The sequence below is a fragment of the Mirounga angustirostris genome, unplaced genomic scaffold, assembly GCF_029215605.1.
Source record: "Mirounga angustirostris isolate CCGP_5_RB_7025 unplaced genomic scaffold, mMirAng1.0.hap1 SCAF_6, whole genome shotgun sequence".
Taxonomy (NCBI): domain Eukaryota; kingdom Metazoa; phylum Chordata; class Mammalia; order Carnivora; family Phocidae; genus Mirounga; species Mirounga angustirostris.
The window spans coordinates 98542159-98555321 of record NW_026991714.1 but is presented as its reverse complement, the minus strand read 5'-3'; the positions used below and the strand labels follow the sequence as shown (position 1 = coordinate 98555321).

Here is a 13163-nt window from a genome sequence, read left to right as displayed (position 1 = left end):
AAATTGGGAGAGGACTCAGAATACGATAGATTAGGTACTTAATGTTGAATGTATGCTTAAACAAGGCTAAGAGCTCAAGAGAACATGAGAAAGATTTTACTTGATGTTTTCATGCAATTCCAATGAATGCAAAAAGCAATCAACTAAAAACTGCAGTGTATGGGGCGCCTGGGTGGCTCAGTCAGTTAAGTGTCTGCCTTCAGCTCAGGTCATATCTCCAGGTCCTGGGATGGAGCCCCATGTCGGGCTCCCAGCTCAGCAGGGAACCTGCTTCTCCCTCTCCCTCCGCCCCTCCCCCTACTTATGTTTTCTCTGCCTCTCTGTCTCTCTTGCAAATGAATAAATAAAATCTTTAAAAAACAAATAAGTCAAATTAAAAAATAAAAATAAAAACTGCAATGCAGCACTACCATTCCCAAAATTGCATCTCCTGGAACAATGACTAACTAGCTCCCCAGGACATTAAAGTCAGAAAACAAAAAAAAGGGCCCAAGGTTCAAAAAGCTAAGGAAACAGGGGCACCTGGCTGGCTCAGCTGGTAGAGCATGCAACTCTTGATCTCATCAGGGTCATGAGTTTAAGACCTACAATGGGCACAGAGCTTACTTTAAAAAAGAAGTTTAGGAAACAGCGAATTATGCATATTGTTTAAAAGCACAAAAAGTTTTTAATTTTAGTGCACTACTATATGGGGCAATGAGATAAAATTAACCATAATGACTTAAATTTCTGAGAAAAAGGATTTCTCAGAACCCTTAATATGCCAACTCAGCATTCTGAATCTCAAAAGATTGCCAGAAAAGCAATATTTACACATGGAACACTCCCTTTTCCAAAGCATCTTGCTTGTATCTGAAAATAACCTGAAAAAAATGCTGCTCTTTAATTATTAGTTAACAACCTTATAGAAAGAACAGTATTTTGCTTTACAAGAACAGAACAGAGAACGTTAATGAACTAACCAAAGCACCTAGTCTAGACTATCCCAGAAAATCTTCAGAAGTGTGAGGTTCAAATCAGTTGTTTAAAAGCTCAGACTAGGGCGCCTGGGTGGCTCAGCTGGTTAAGCGACTGCCTTCGGCTCAGGTCATGATCCTAGAGTCCTGGGATCGAGTCCCACATTGGGCTTCCTGCTCAGCAGGGAGTCTGCTTCGTCCTCTGACCCTATCCCCTCTCACGTGTTCTCTCTCTCTCATTCTCTCTCTCTCAAATAAATAAATAAAATCTTTAAAAATAAATAAATAAATAAAAAATAAAAAATAAAAGCTCAGACTAATTTTACTTAAAAATAAAACAAACCAACAAGAAAGTAAAGCAAAAACAAACAAAAACCCCAGAAAGTATGTTTGTAGTTCCTATAAATTACAAATTACTCCCTGCAAAAAATACTGATTTTTAAAAATTGAAAAAGGAGGGAGAAAAGGAAGAGTCTAAGGTGGGCAAAAAATTTCTAAATGGCCTAAGTCCTTACCACATTAATATTTTCTTGTTTTTAAGGAAAGTCAGATATCACAGATGGGAAGAGAGAAAAAACCAGAACTAACTAAATGAATTTAAAAAGTAATTTAAATAGAAGTGGAGAATATCTCAATACCAGCATAAGTTCAAAATGAGGTTAACTACAATGACAATAAAGGAAAAGGTACTGAATTCTAGGACACAGGTTCTAATCAGTGGATCCTATTAACCTTATTGTATGCAAAATTGCAGATGAGAAAGTCCAAAGCTTTAATCAGTTTTCAAGAGAATTACAGACCCAAAAAAGGTTAAGAACCACTGTTCTAGGACAACAGAAGCAAAATACTCACTGAACACAAGATAAAGACCATAGGAAAAATTAGTGCTTTAAATTCTAAGATTGGCATGTTATACACATTTGACAAAGTAGTATCCATGATTCAAATATCATACCCAGCTCCTTCACCAAGCCAGGGCTCTGACCTCAGATCTGCTCTGTTTCATTCTGTTGGTACCAATTTCAGAACCTTGGAAGTTGCGACAGCAGAAGAGCTCAGAGCCAATATCCCAGAAAGTCTATTTTTTCCTATTACTTTTTTAGGTGTTCTGAATCCTGGCATCACAAAGCAGCCTAGCATTAAGTAGGTAGGATGACAGACACACCTCTCTTCTACCGTTAATAGTGTGATGAATTAGAAACTACAAAAAAATGACGGTTACCCCTAACAATATGGGACCTTAAAGGTGCTTGACCTCCACGCACATTTGGAAAATCCATATATAACTTTTGAATCCCCCAAAATTAACTACCAATAGCCTACTGTCTTGGAATAAAATTTTCCTAATGAAAGGAAGTACCAATTAGTTGATTTGTTGACGGCATTCTTTTTCTAGGACACCATACAATGTTACATCTATGTAAGCCATTCACACACAGGGAAGCATACACAGACACAAGGCTTTAAGACCATACTGATGTCTTGATGATTAAAAATACAGGGGCAGGGACGTCTAGGTGGCTCAATCAGCAGAGCGTCCGACTCTTGACTTCGGCTCAGGTTGTGGGATTGAGCCCACTGCTCAGCGCAGAGTCTGCTCAAGATTTTCTCTCCCTCTCCCTTCTCTTGCCCCTCCCTGTGCTGCTGTCTCTCTCTCTCTGAAATAAAATCTGGAAAAAAAAAAAAAATACAGGGTGCCTGGCTGGCTTAGTCAGTAGAGCATGCAACTCTTGACCTCAGGGACATGAGTTCAAGCCCCACGTTGAGTGTAGAGCTTACTAAAAAAAACAAAAACAAAAACAAAAAAGCCATTCCATTCACATATGTTAGCAGTTAGTGACTGGATCAACACTTAGTCATAAAAGTTTGTCATTTATATGTTTTCTAATTATCATTTCTTCCCAAATTTTGCATGGTAGGATTGCATTCAAAGACTTTGAAGAAAACTGTGAACAGTATAAAGTGAAACACTAAAATGAGTAGAAGGAAAACTACAGTAGCATAGAAAAAGTATAAAGCTCAATGTTCTTTTTTTATTAAAAGTTAATTCAGGGGGTGCCTGACTGGTTCTGTTGAAGGAGCATGTGACTCTTGATCTTGGCATCCTGAGTTCGAGCCCCACATTGGGTGTGTGGAGGTTACTTAAATAAATAAATTAAAAACAAAACAAAAACAAAAACAGGGGTGCCTGGGTGGCTCAGTCAGTTAAGCGTCTGCCTTCAGCTCAGGTCATGATCCCAGCGTCCTGGGATTGCGCCCCATGTCCTGGGATTGAGCCCCACATCGGGCTTCTGGCTCAGCGGGGAGCCTGCTTCTCCCTCTCCCACTTCCCCTGCTTGTGTTCCCTCTCTCGCTGTCTCTGTCAAACAAATAAATAAAATCTTAAAAAAAAAAAAACAAAAACGACAGAAACAAAAGACCTCAGCACTGATATAAACTACCAGATTTCAGAACATGTGTTAATAGCCTATATATGCCACTGAAAATTTAGGTGCTGTACCATATTTTAAGACTTTTTAAGAAAAAAACAAAAAACAAAAAACTATTTTTTAAGAAATATTACCTAAACATGTGGCTTACTCAGTGTTGAACTGTAAGTTTTCATTATTGGACTTTGAAAATGAAATTAAATATTAATGTTTATGTGAATCAGACTAAGTGGTATTCAATTTTTAAAACTAGCCTTTGGGGCGCCTGGGTGGCTCAGCTGTTAAGCGTCTGCCTTCGGCTCAGGTCATGATCCCAGGGTCCTGGGATCGAGTCCCACATCGGGCTCCCTGCTCCATGGGAAGCCTGCTTCTCCCTCTCCCACTCCCCCTGCTTGTGTTCCTGCTCTCGCTATCTCTCTGTCAAATAAATAAATAAAATCTTTAAAAAAAAAACAAAAACAAAAAACTAGCCTTTGGATTTAGAAGGAAAATAAAGTTTCTCTAGGCACCTCTGGGTGGCTCAGTTAAGTGTCTGACTCTTGGTTTTGGCTCAGGTCATGATCTCAGGGTTGTAAGATAGATCCCCACTTAAGGCTCTGCCCTCAGCACGGAGTCTGCTTATCCCTCTCCCTCCCCGCCCCCATGCATGAGCTTACACCCCCCCATAAATAAAATCTTTAAAAACAAACTATAAACAAAATACTACTAACAGCCAACTGTTGAGTGGAAGCCTTACCAGCAACAGGAACAGTTAACATATTCAGTTAACTGTATTCTTTCAATAAAATAAGCTAGAGAAAAGAAAATCGTAAGGAAAATACATTTACAGGACAGTACTTATCCCCCCCCCCAAAAAAATCGGCATCAAAGTCACACGGTTCAAACCCCTGTTCTTCAAGGGTTCAACTGCTAGAAATTTATGGGAAGGAAATTTACATTCTACTAGTTGTGTCACACCACTAGCTAGTTAATTCAAATTTTGTGAAATCACTGTGCATGTTTTATATATCTGCAATATAGCTCTTTTTAAAATCATTCATATTTACTTTACTCTCCATAAAGTATATTTCATTATTAATACTCCTTTTTTGTGGTTATCTGAGAAACTACCCTTGAGTACTTGTAAGTAACATTCTCCACTCTTGTGAATTATAATCAATATTCTGCAAGACAATTTTATAACCTGCGTATTACAGAGGTATCAATCCCTGATTTAATCTTTCTCTCCACCTAAGTGGCCAAATACTTGTCAGCTGGAGATCTTTTCCAATTATCCACAATAGAACAGTCTGTTCATTTACCTATACCTAATTCACTTTGATTGCTGAAGGTCTTGTGACCCTTTGGAAAAAGATATGCTTATCACTGTGTATCAATACTTCCATAGACAAACCTATGAAATGAGCCCTAGATGACCACAGGCTACCAGGCAAACAAGTAAACTTAAGGGCTAAGTTTTCTTAAACCTTTAAAGAAAAATGTAAATTTTATCATTTTCTAAAATGTACACTCGTGTTATGACATACTAGCAGTTTTTTTTTTTTTTTAAGATTTTATTTATTTATTTAATTGACAGAGAGACTGTGAAGGAGGGAACACAAGCAGGGTGGAGTGGGAGAGGGAGAAGCAGGCTTCTCGCTGAGCAGGGAGCCCGATGCAGAGCTCGATCCCAGGACGCTGGGATCATGACCTGAGCCGAAGGCAGACGCTTAACCGACTGAGCCACTCAGGTGCCCCCATACTAGCAGTTTCTACTGAATACCAATGAACACACCATTAAAACACAAGAGAGAAGCCTGTCCCTTTTCTGTTGTCCCTTAATTTTATCAAACTCACTGTTAAATTTAAAAATCCTATACCTTTGGGGCGCCTGGGTGGCTCAGTCATTGAGCGTCTGCCTTCGGCTTGGGTCATGATCCCGGGGTCCTGGGATCGAGCCTCACATCGGGCTCCCTGCTCAGTGGGAGGCCTGCCTCTCCTTCTCCCACCCCCTCTGCTTGTGTTCCCTCTCTCACTGTGTCTCTGTCAAATAAATTTAAAAAATCTTAAAAAAAAAAAAAATCCTATACCTTTAAACCTTGGTGCTCTATCTTTACTAAGATGAGTCATCCTGAAATAATAAAGTTCAGAACCACAAAGTTGCATGCTCAAGTTAGGATAGGGAGAAAAAAAAGAAAAGAAAAGATAGTTTTTTGGGTTTTTTTTTTTAGATTTTAATTATTTGAGACAGAGAGAGAAAGAGAGAGAACACAAGCAGGGGGACCGGCAGAGGAGAAGGAGGCTCTCCACCCACTAAGCAGGGAACCCAATGCGGGGGCTCGACCCTAAGACCCTGGGATCATGACCTGAGCTGAAGGCACTTAACTGAACCACCCAGGCGCCTCTGTAGTTTGATGTTAATGCAGCTGTCACTGGATAAGAGCACAAGTAAGGCATACTCAGAGGATGAGGGGGAAAAGTATATATTAACAGCAAGCCTTAAAAGATTTTATGTGTAGGGCGCCTGGGTGGCTCAGTTGGTTAAGCGACTGCCTTCGGCTCAGGTCATGATCCTGGAGTCCCGGGATCGAGTCCCGCATCGGGCTCCCTGCTCATCAGGGAGTCTGCTTCTCCCTCTGACCCTCCCCCCTTTCATGCGCTCTCTCTCTCAGTCTCTCTCTCTCTCAAATAAATAAATAAAATCTTTAAAAAAAAAAGATTTTATGTGTATTTTTTTACTCTCAGAAAAATGTGTTAGAGACTATTCGCTATTACATAGCACACACAGTGTTTAAAGGGGTTAAACCAATACCAGTAGCAATCCTTTCCTACCAAATGAGCTGTAAACATTCAAGTCCATTAAAGAATAACTAATAAAGTGAAGTATACATAGTGTATCAGCTATTATTTGTTTGAAAAAGACCATGAATTTTGGAATTTAGCAATCTGAGCTTGTTTTCAAGCTCAAGAGATTATGGTTTTAAAAGATGATAATTGGGCCAGAATGAAGAGGTAGGAAAAATGGGAGTCATAGTTAAAACAACTGTATTGGTATTAGCTTCAGTCACCTGTTGGAAAGCACATTATAACTATAGTTTTAACTCCTAAAGTAGTTCATGTTTCTCTATGGCCAGAATGCAGTCATTTTATAAATGGTCAAAAGAAATAGATGAGAAAATAGGTGAAAATATGCTAAATCATTCCCCACACTTCAGTATTACTATGGTTACATACAGATAAAAATGCAAATATTTTGAGTCAAATCTACAAACTATTATAATTAATCTAAGAGTTAATGTTTCAATCAGTGGGGCACCTGGCTGGCTCAGGAGTGGAGCATGCAACTCTTGATCTTGGGTTCGTGAGTTCGAGTACATAAAATAAAAATAAATTTTATTTTTTTATTTTTAAAAAAGATTTTATTCATTTGACAGAGAGAGAGCACAAGCAGGGGGAGTGGCAGGCAGAGGGAGAGGAAGAAGCAGACTCCCCACAGAGCAGGGGAAGCCTGATGTAGGACTCGATCACAGGACCACGGGACCATGACCTGAGCCGAAGGCAGTCGCTTAACCAACTGAGCCACCCAGGCGTCCCAAAAATAAAAATAAATTTTAAAAAATATCTCATGGGGTGCCTCGGTGGCTCTGTCAGTTAAGCGTCCAACTCTTGATTTTGGCTCAGGTCATGGGATCAAGGACTCTGCTTGTCTCTCTCCATCCGCTCACGAGCACACTCTCTCAAATAAATAAATACTTTTATTTATTTATTTTTTTTTTTTAAAGATTTTATTTATTTATTTTGAGAGAGAGAGAATGAGAGACAGAGAGTATGAGAGGGAGGAGGGTCAGAGGGAGAAGCAGACTCCCTGCCGAGCAGGGAGCCCGATGCAGGACTCGATCCCGGGACTCCAGGATCATGACCTGAGCCGAAGGCAGTCGCTTAACCAACTGAGCCACCCAGGCGCCCCAATACTTTTATTTTTTTAACTAACTATAGAAATGATCCCTGAAAGTATAGTCTTAATACTTTTATTTTTTTTAAGATTTTATTTATCTGAGAAAGTGAGCCAGAGAGAGAGGGAGGGGGAAAGAGCACGTGCGTGCACACACAAGCAGGGGGAGGAGCAAAGGGAAAGGGAGGAGCAGATTTCCCAAAAGGGAGCCCAACATGGGGCCTAATTCCAGGACCCGGGACCATGACCTGAGTCAAAGGCATATGACTAACCGACTTAACCCTCTAGGAACCCCATAAATATATATATAAAATCTTAAAAAAAAAAAAAAAAAAAGAAATCTCATAAAGATTCAATCAGTGATTCACCAGCTATCTCTCTCAATGTCTCTTTATATACAGGAAACTTAAACTTTCAAACCTAAAAGTTCTAGAAACAAATATGACTGTCACTGAATACATATCACAGCACTTCAGCTAGGAGATGGAAAAAAAGGGGAAATATTAAGAACAATTATTTCAGTGTAGGAGAAATGGTATGTAAGGCTGGAATGACAGAACATCATGAATACCATCCCAAGGAGTTTGAAATGAATTCTAAAATCCTTGAAGATATTTTTTGTAGACGAGTAAAAATAATGGAAGATATGATGAACCACAATTCTGATGTTCTAACATTAACTCTCCTGTGACCATCTGTAAAACCTAAACAAATTTCATCACCTTTCTGGGCGTCAAATTCCTTATCTGATAAAGTTGTTGAGACAGAATCTAGGTCAGCTCCCAACCAGTTTTGAAAAAGTCTTTAATTTAGATAGAAATTAGGAGGGGTGCCTGGCTGGCTTAGTCGGTAGAGCATGTGACTCTTGATCTCAGGGTTATGAGTTTGAGCTCCTTGTAGGGAGGAGCCTACTTGGAGGGAAAAAAAAAAGAAATTATGCTTTAGTAGTATCACATCTGACAAATATATTGGAGCTGAGAGAGAAGTAAGATGCAGTATATCCAGTATGTATGAGAGGAAAGCAAATAAAAGCAATTAGAACTAAATAACAGAGGGGCACCTGGTTGGCTCAGTCAGTTAAGCATCTGCCTTCGGCTCAGGTCATGATCCCGGGGTCCTGGGATCGAGCCCCTCATTGGGCTCCCTGCTCAGCGGGGAGTCTGCTTCTCCCTCTCCCTCAGCTACTACGCACTCGCTCACTCTCTAATAAATAAATCTTAAAAAAAAAAAAAAAAAGAACTAAATAAAGGATAATAAAGAGTAACACTACCACGTGAGAGATGGGAAAAAGAGCTTCCTGACTTAAGGATCTACGATAAGCACTATGGATTAAGTTTGGCAAAGACAAGGAAGGACCTGAAAGTTAGGTGAGAGACTTTGGCATATGAGCTGTGAGCAAGAGAAAGCAGCTATGACAGTTATTTAAATGTGAAGTGCCTAGGACCTAAATGTAAAATAGAGTATACCTGAGGCATTTTCAAAGGAGAAAAAAGCAAGATTTGATATATGACTGAATATGGGGGTAAAAGGAAAACTAAAGATGATAGATGATACTCAGGAATTCAAAATTAATCAGAAACAATCCAAATACTGATCTTCAATTTTACATCAGATTTCAGCAATATACTGCTAGCATGCATGCTTTTACTGAAGTTTTTAATATTACTTATTTTTTTAAGTTTACTTATTTAAGTACTCTCTACACCTAACATGGGGCTCAAACTCATGACTCTGAGATCCAGAGTCCCATGCTCTTCTGAGCCAGCCAGGTACCGCTTTATATTATTTTAAATCAGTCATCTGTGTGAATGCAGTGAAATTTTCTACCACTGTTAGCTGAGAACTTTCAAGGTTAGTACAAATGCAAAATATCCTTGCTAGAAAATGGAATAGTGGGGCGCCTGGGTGGCTCAGTCGTTAAGCGTCTGCCTTCAGCTCAGGTCATGATCCCAGTGTCCTGGGATCGAGTCCTGCATCGGGCTCCCTGCTCGCGAGAAGCCTGCTTCTCCCTCTCCCACTTCCCCTGCTTGTGTTCCTGCTCTCGCTCTGTCAAATAAATAAAATCTTTAAAAAAAAAAAAAAAGAAAGAAAATGGAATACCAAAGACTTTAACTGAAAAAAATAAAATGTTATGTTACATACAAAAAGAGTAGTAATTTTCATACTGCTCTCAAGAGAAAATGAGTCTGAAATATAGGCACAGAGATCAAAATATTTAATTCAAGTTGAATTACTCAGTTAACCTTTTTTTGTTCCATGATCATTTGATTTATGACAGTAGCTTCTGATACTAATATGTCTGGACTATTTCAAAGGGTGCATTTTTTTTTTTTTAATAGAGTAAAAAACTGACACCTTCCCTATTGCCGATTAAGTCCTTTTATGTCCTTTGCTGAAATTTTTTCTCAAATTATATTTGAAGCTTCCAGGAGAACACCTGAAGCACTATAATTTGCTAGAATGTTCTCCATTTAGGGGCGCCTAGCTGGCTCAACCAGTGGAGCATGTGACTCCTGATCTCAGGGTTGTGAGTTCAAGTCCCATGTTGGGTGTGGAGATTACTTAAAAGTTAACATAAATAAATAAATAAATAAATAAAAACAGTTCTCCATTTAGATGAGATGTAAATAAAACGTATTTTAATTGCCTCGGGATTGAAAATTTAACTTTTACAAAAATTTGTGTGGCTCTGAAAATCAGTTATACTAAGATGAGATGATTAATCACAAATAAGGCTTTAAGATGAAGGTAAGAAGAGAGCAAGCTTTCAGGAAGCAGCCTGAAATATATCACCTGGAAAATAAACATTTTAATAAAAATAGTATCACTAGAGAGTTCCATTTATAACCTACTCCAGGATTTTTACAGGAAAGCTAAGAGTAGAGAGATGCTATCAAAACCCTAGGCCTACTTACTGAAGTCATGATGCGTCAATAAAATTTGATTTTGAAAAACTCTGATTAACAAGTTCTAAGAAAACCCATAATTAATTTTCTACAGCAAAAATAAAAGCTGTTTACACAAATCCCATTATTTATATTTGGACTCTACTGCCAAATATGGAAAGGGAGATCTATATTTACTACTGATTTTGTGTTTGAGAATCTATATGAACGTTTGCGGTCTTCTTTGCTCAGTCTTAAAATAAAAACAAAAAAAGTATAACATGAATTTAAGTAATTACAATACAAATTTTTTTTAAAACATTTTATCTATCTGAGAGAAAGACAGAGATAGCGAGAGAAAGCATGAGTGGGGAGGAGAGGGAGAAGCAGGCTCCCTGCTGAGCAGAGAGCCCTACACAGGGCTTGATCCCAGGACCCTGAGATCATGACCTGAGCTGAAGACAGTCGCCCAAGCAACTGAGCCACCAAGGTGCCCCAAAATACAAATGTTAAGAGCTACAGACAATAGACTTCCACCTGAAGAACTATTTAACTGGGAACAATACAGATATCAATTTAAAACAAATTATAGGGGCACCTCGGTGGCTCAGTTGGTTAAGCACCTGCCTTCGGCTCAGGTCATGATCCCAGGGTCCTGGGATCGAGCCCCACATCAGGCTCCCTGCTCAGTGGGAAGCCTGCTTCTCCCTCTCCTTCTTGCTCCTGCTCTCTCTGTCAAATAAATAAAATCCTTATAAAAACAAAACATCATTCATAATATTAATTATGTTCCTGACCTGGTTTATAAATAAATAAAACAAACTATATGTAGAAAAAGCCAGGTAAAACATGTTTAGTTTACCAAAATACAAGTCCATAGCACTTGCTTCTGGACACATAGTAATTGCTGATAATTCCCATTTCATCAAAACTAAGTCAACACCAGAGTCCCCATTATTTAACATGAAGAAGTACCTGATCTGGGCACCTGGGTGGCTCAGCCGGTTGAGCGTCTGCCTTCGGCTCAGGTCATGATCCCGGGACCCTGGGATCGAGTCCCACACTGGGCTCCCTTAGGGGGAGTATGCTTCTCCCTCTCCCTCTGCCCCGCCCCCCACTCATGCTCGTTAGCTCTCTCTCAAATAAATAAAATCTTAAAAAAAAAAAAAAAGTACCTGGATCTGAATTAAATACAATCTATAACTATTATTTCATAATCTCTTCAGTTGCCTGCAGAACTGATCATTTAACCCCCCCAAATGAAGAGTAACTAAAATAAAAACTCTGAAGTATCCCTTTCTTTAAAGACAAAGGTCCCCTACATAACAAGATAATCATGTCCATCAAACTGTAGAACACCCAAGTCAGAAGATCATAGGGTCCTGTAACTGACCTTGAATTACTAAAGTAGGTATTTTAAGTAAAAGGCAGTAAAGAACCAGTATTAGAGATGTCATAAACAAAAAGTATACTCATTAACAGAAAAAGCTGCAATTTTTCTGGGTACCCAAAGAAACTCAAATTCATTCTGTAGAATCCTTGGGAAACTTATTTAAGATTCAAACCTTAAGTCAAATGGTAAAAAAAAAAAAAAAAAATTCTTCCTAAGAAGCAAACGGAAGAAGCTTACTGATTTTCAATGACATCATCTGTTGACCTTATTTTGAAAATATAAATATCCATTTGCTCTTTTATATCTATTTATCTTTTTCCTTTGTTTGATAAATTCTTTAGAATTGGGTTTTCCACTTTAAACTCCAACAGCTGAAAACCAGTCATATATAATTTCATAATATATAAAATTTTAATACATTTATTCTTAAATATAGCATGTGCATACTTCACCTTAACATGCCAAATGAGATAACCTCTAATCAATGAGTGGCTGCTAACCTAATTAAATCAAATAAAAGTTAATCAATTTAACGTTTGAAAAACTCTATGTACCTATCCAAACTGCTGTGAAAACAGATTTTTTGCTAGTTGATCCATGAATTTTTAAAAGCTTCACAAATAAAAGAAACGTCATTTAGAAACATTTTACAATATCACAGATAGCCTAATTCATATAGTTATAACATGTCCTCCCCCTAATCCCCAAATTTACAGTACGTGTGCTCAGTGGCCTGACCTGGCTGAGATACCGCAGTGGCTGTAAACTGAGTAGCCCATGGCGGATTCTTCTGTCCTCCAAACTGAGCCATGATGAAAGAGGCAAAAAACCTTCACTTGTCTTCTACAGCAGCGATCTATTAAGAAAAAGAATCCACATTTTAAAGTTCAAACTATAAATGTCATAAAAGTACTATTACAGAAATGTTTGTCAAGGACATCTTCGTAAATCCTAGTATAAATAACAAGGTATATACGAACGTCCGATATGCAGCAAAACATTCTACATCAAGTAGCTCACCAAAAGCACCCAATTTCGACATATGACATTAGGGGCAGACTCACAAGAAAGGCACTTCTTTCCGTGACTACAAACTGTCACATTTAAACAGAAAACCATGTGCTGTTATCTACCCAATTCTTAAAAGTACACAGCTTCAGGTTCAAAGAAAATAGAGCCTGCGTGTTTCTTTTGGCAATCAATTGGGGGCTGAAAGTGGTGGAACCAATAACGGAAATTGGGACGAGACACTGAATAAAGGTATTTAAGACTATCATTTAAATAACTAACATCTCCTTACTTTTTCGGGTTGGGAAGGGCCAAGGGGCTCCTCTTCTCTCTCCCCCCTCCCTCGAGGGGAAAGACGGTTGAAATAACGGATGCCCCCTAAAGAACCATCGCTAAGACCCCTCCCCCCAAAACCAAGCCAGAAAAGGCCAAGATCTCAGCCCGCGCACCCCCTCCTTCTCCCCGCGACTCGGAGCGGCCAGAGCTCTGCCATCCATCTTCCTCCAGCCCCAGCTCCTCGCGGGACGCAGACCAGAGAAGGCGGAATCCTCCGTCTCACGA

The 13163-nt window shown here is 39.0% G+C and overlaps 1 protein-coding gene across 6 annotated transcripts in view; it reads right to left on the bottom strand.

The window, feature by feature from the left end:
* The window catches only part of CCAR1 (cell division cycle and apoptosis regulator 1), a 64993-nt gene that overhangs the window by 51225 nt on the left and 605 nt on the right, over nt 1-13163 (bottom strand). For 5 of the 6 annotated variants that reach the window (XM_045877955.3, XM_045877956.3, XM_045877954.3 and 2 more), the window contains exon 2: nt 12333-12450. In XM_045877955.3, the coding sequence (XP_045733911.1) occupies nt 12333-12405 (73 nt within the window). In that variant the 5' untranslated portion in view covers nt 12406-12450. Of the gene's footprint in view, nt 1-12332; nt 12451-12894; nt 12919-13163 lie in introns of those variants that run through there. The other variant, XM_064594719.1, reaches the window with a different exon arrangement.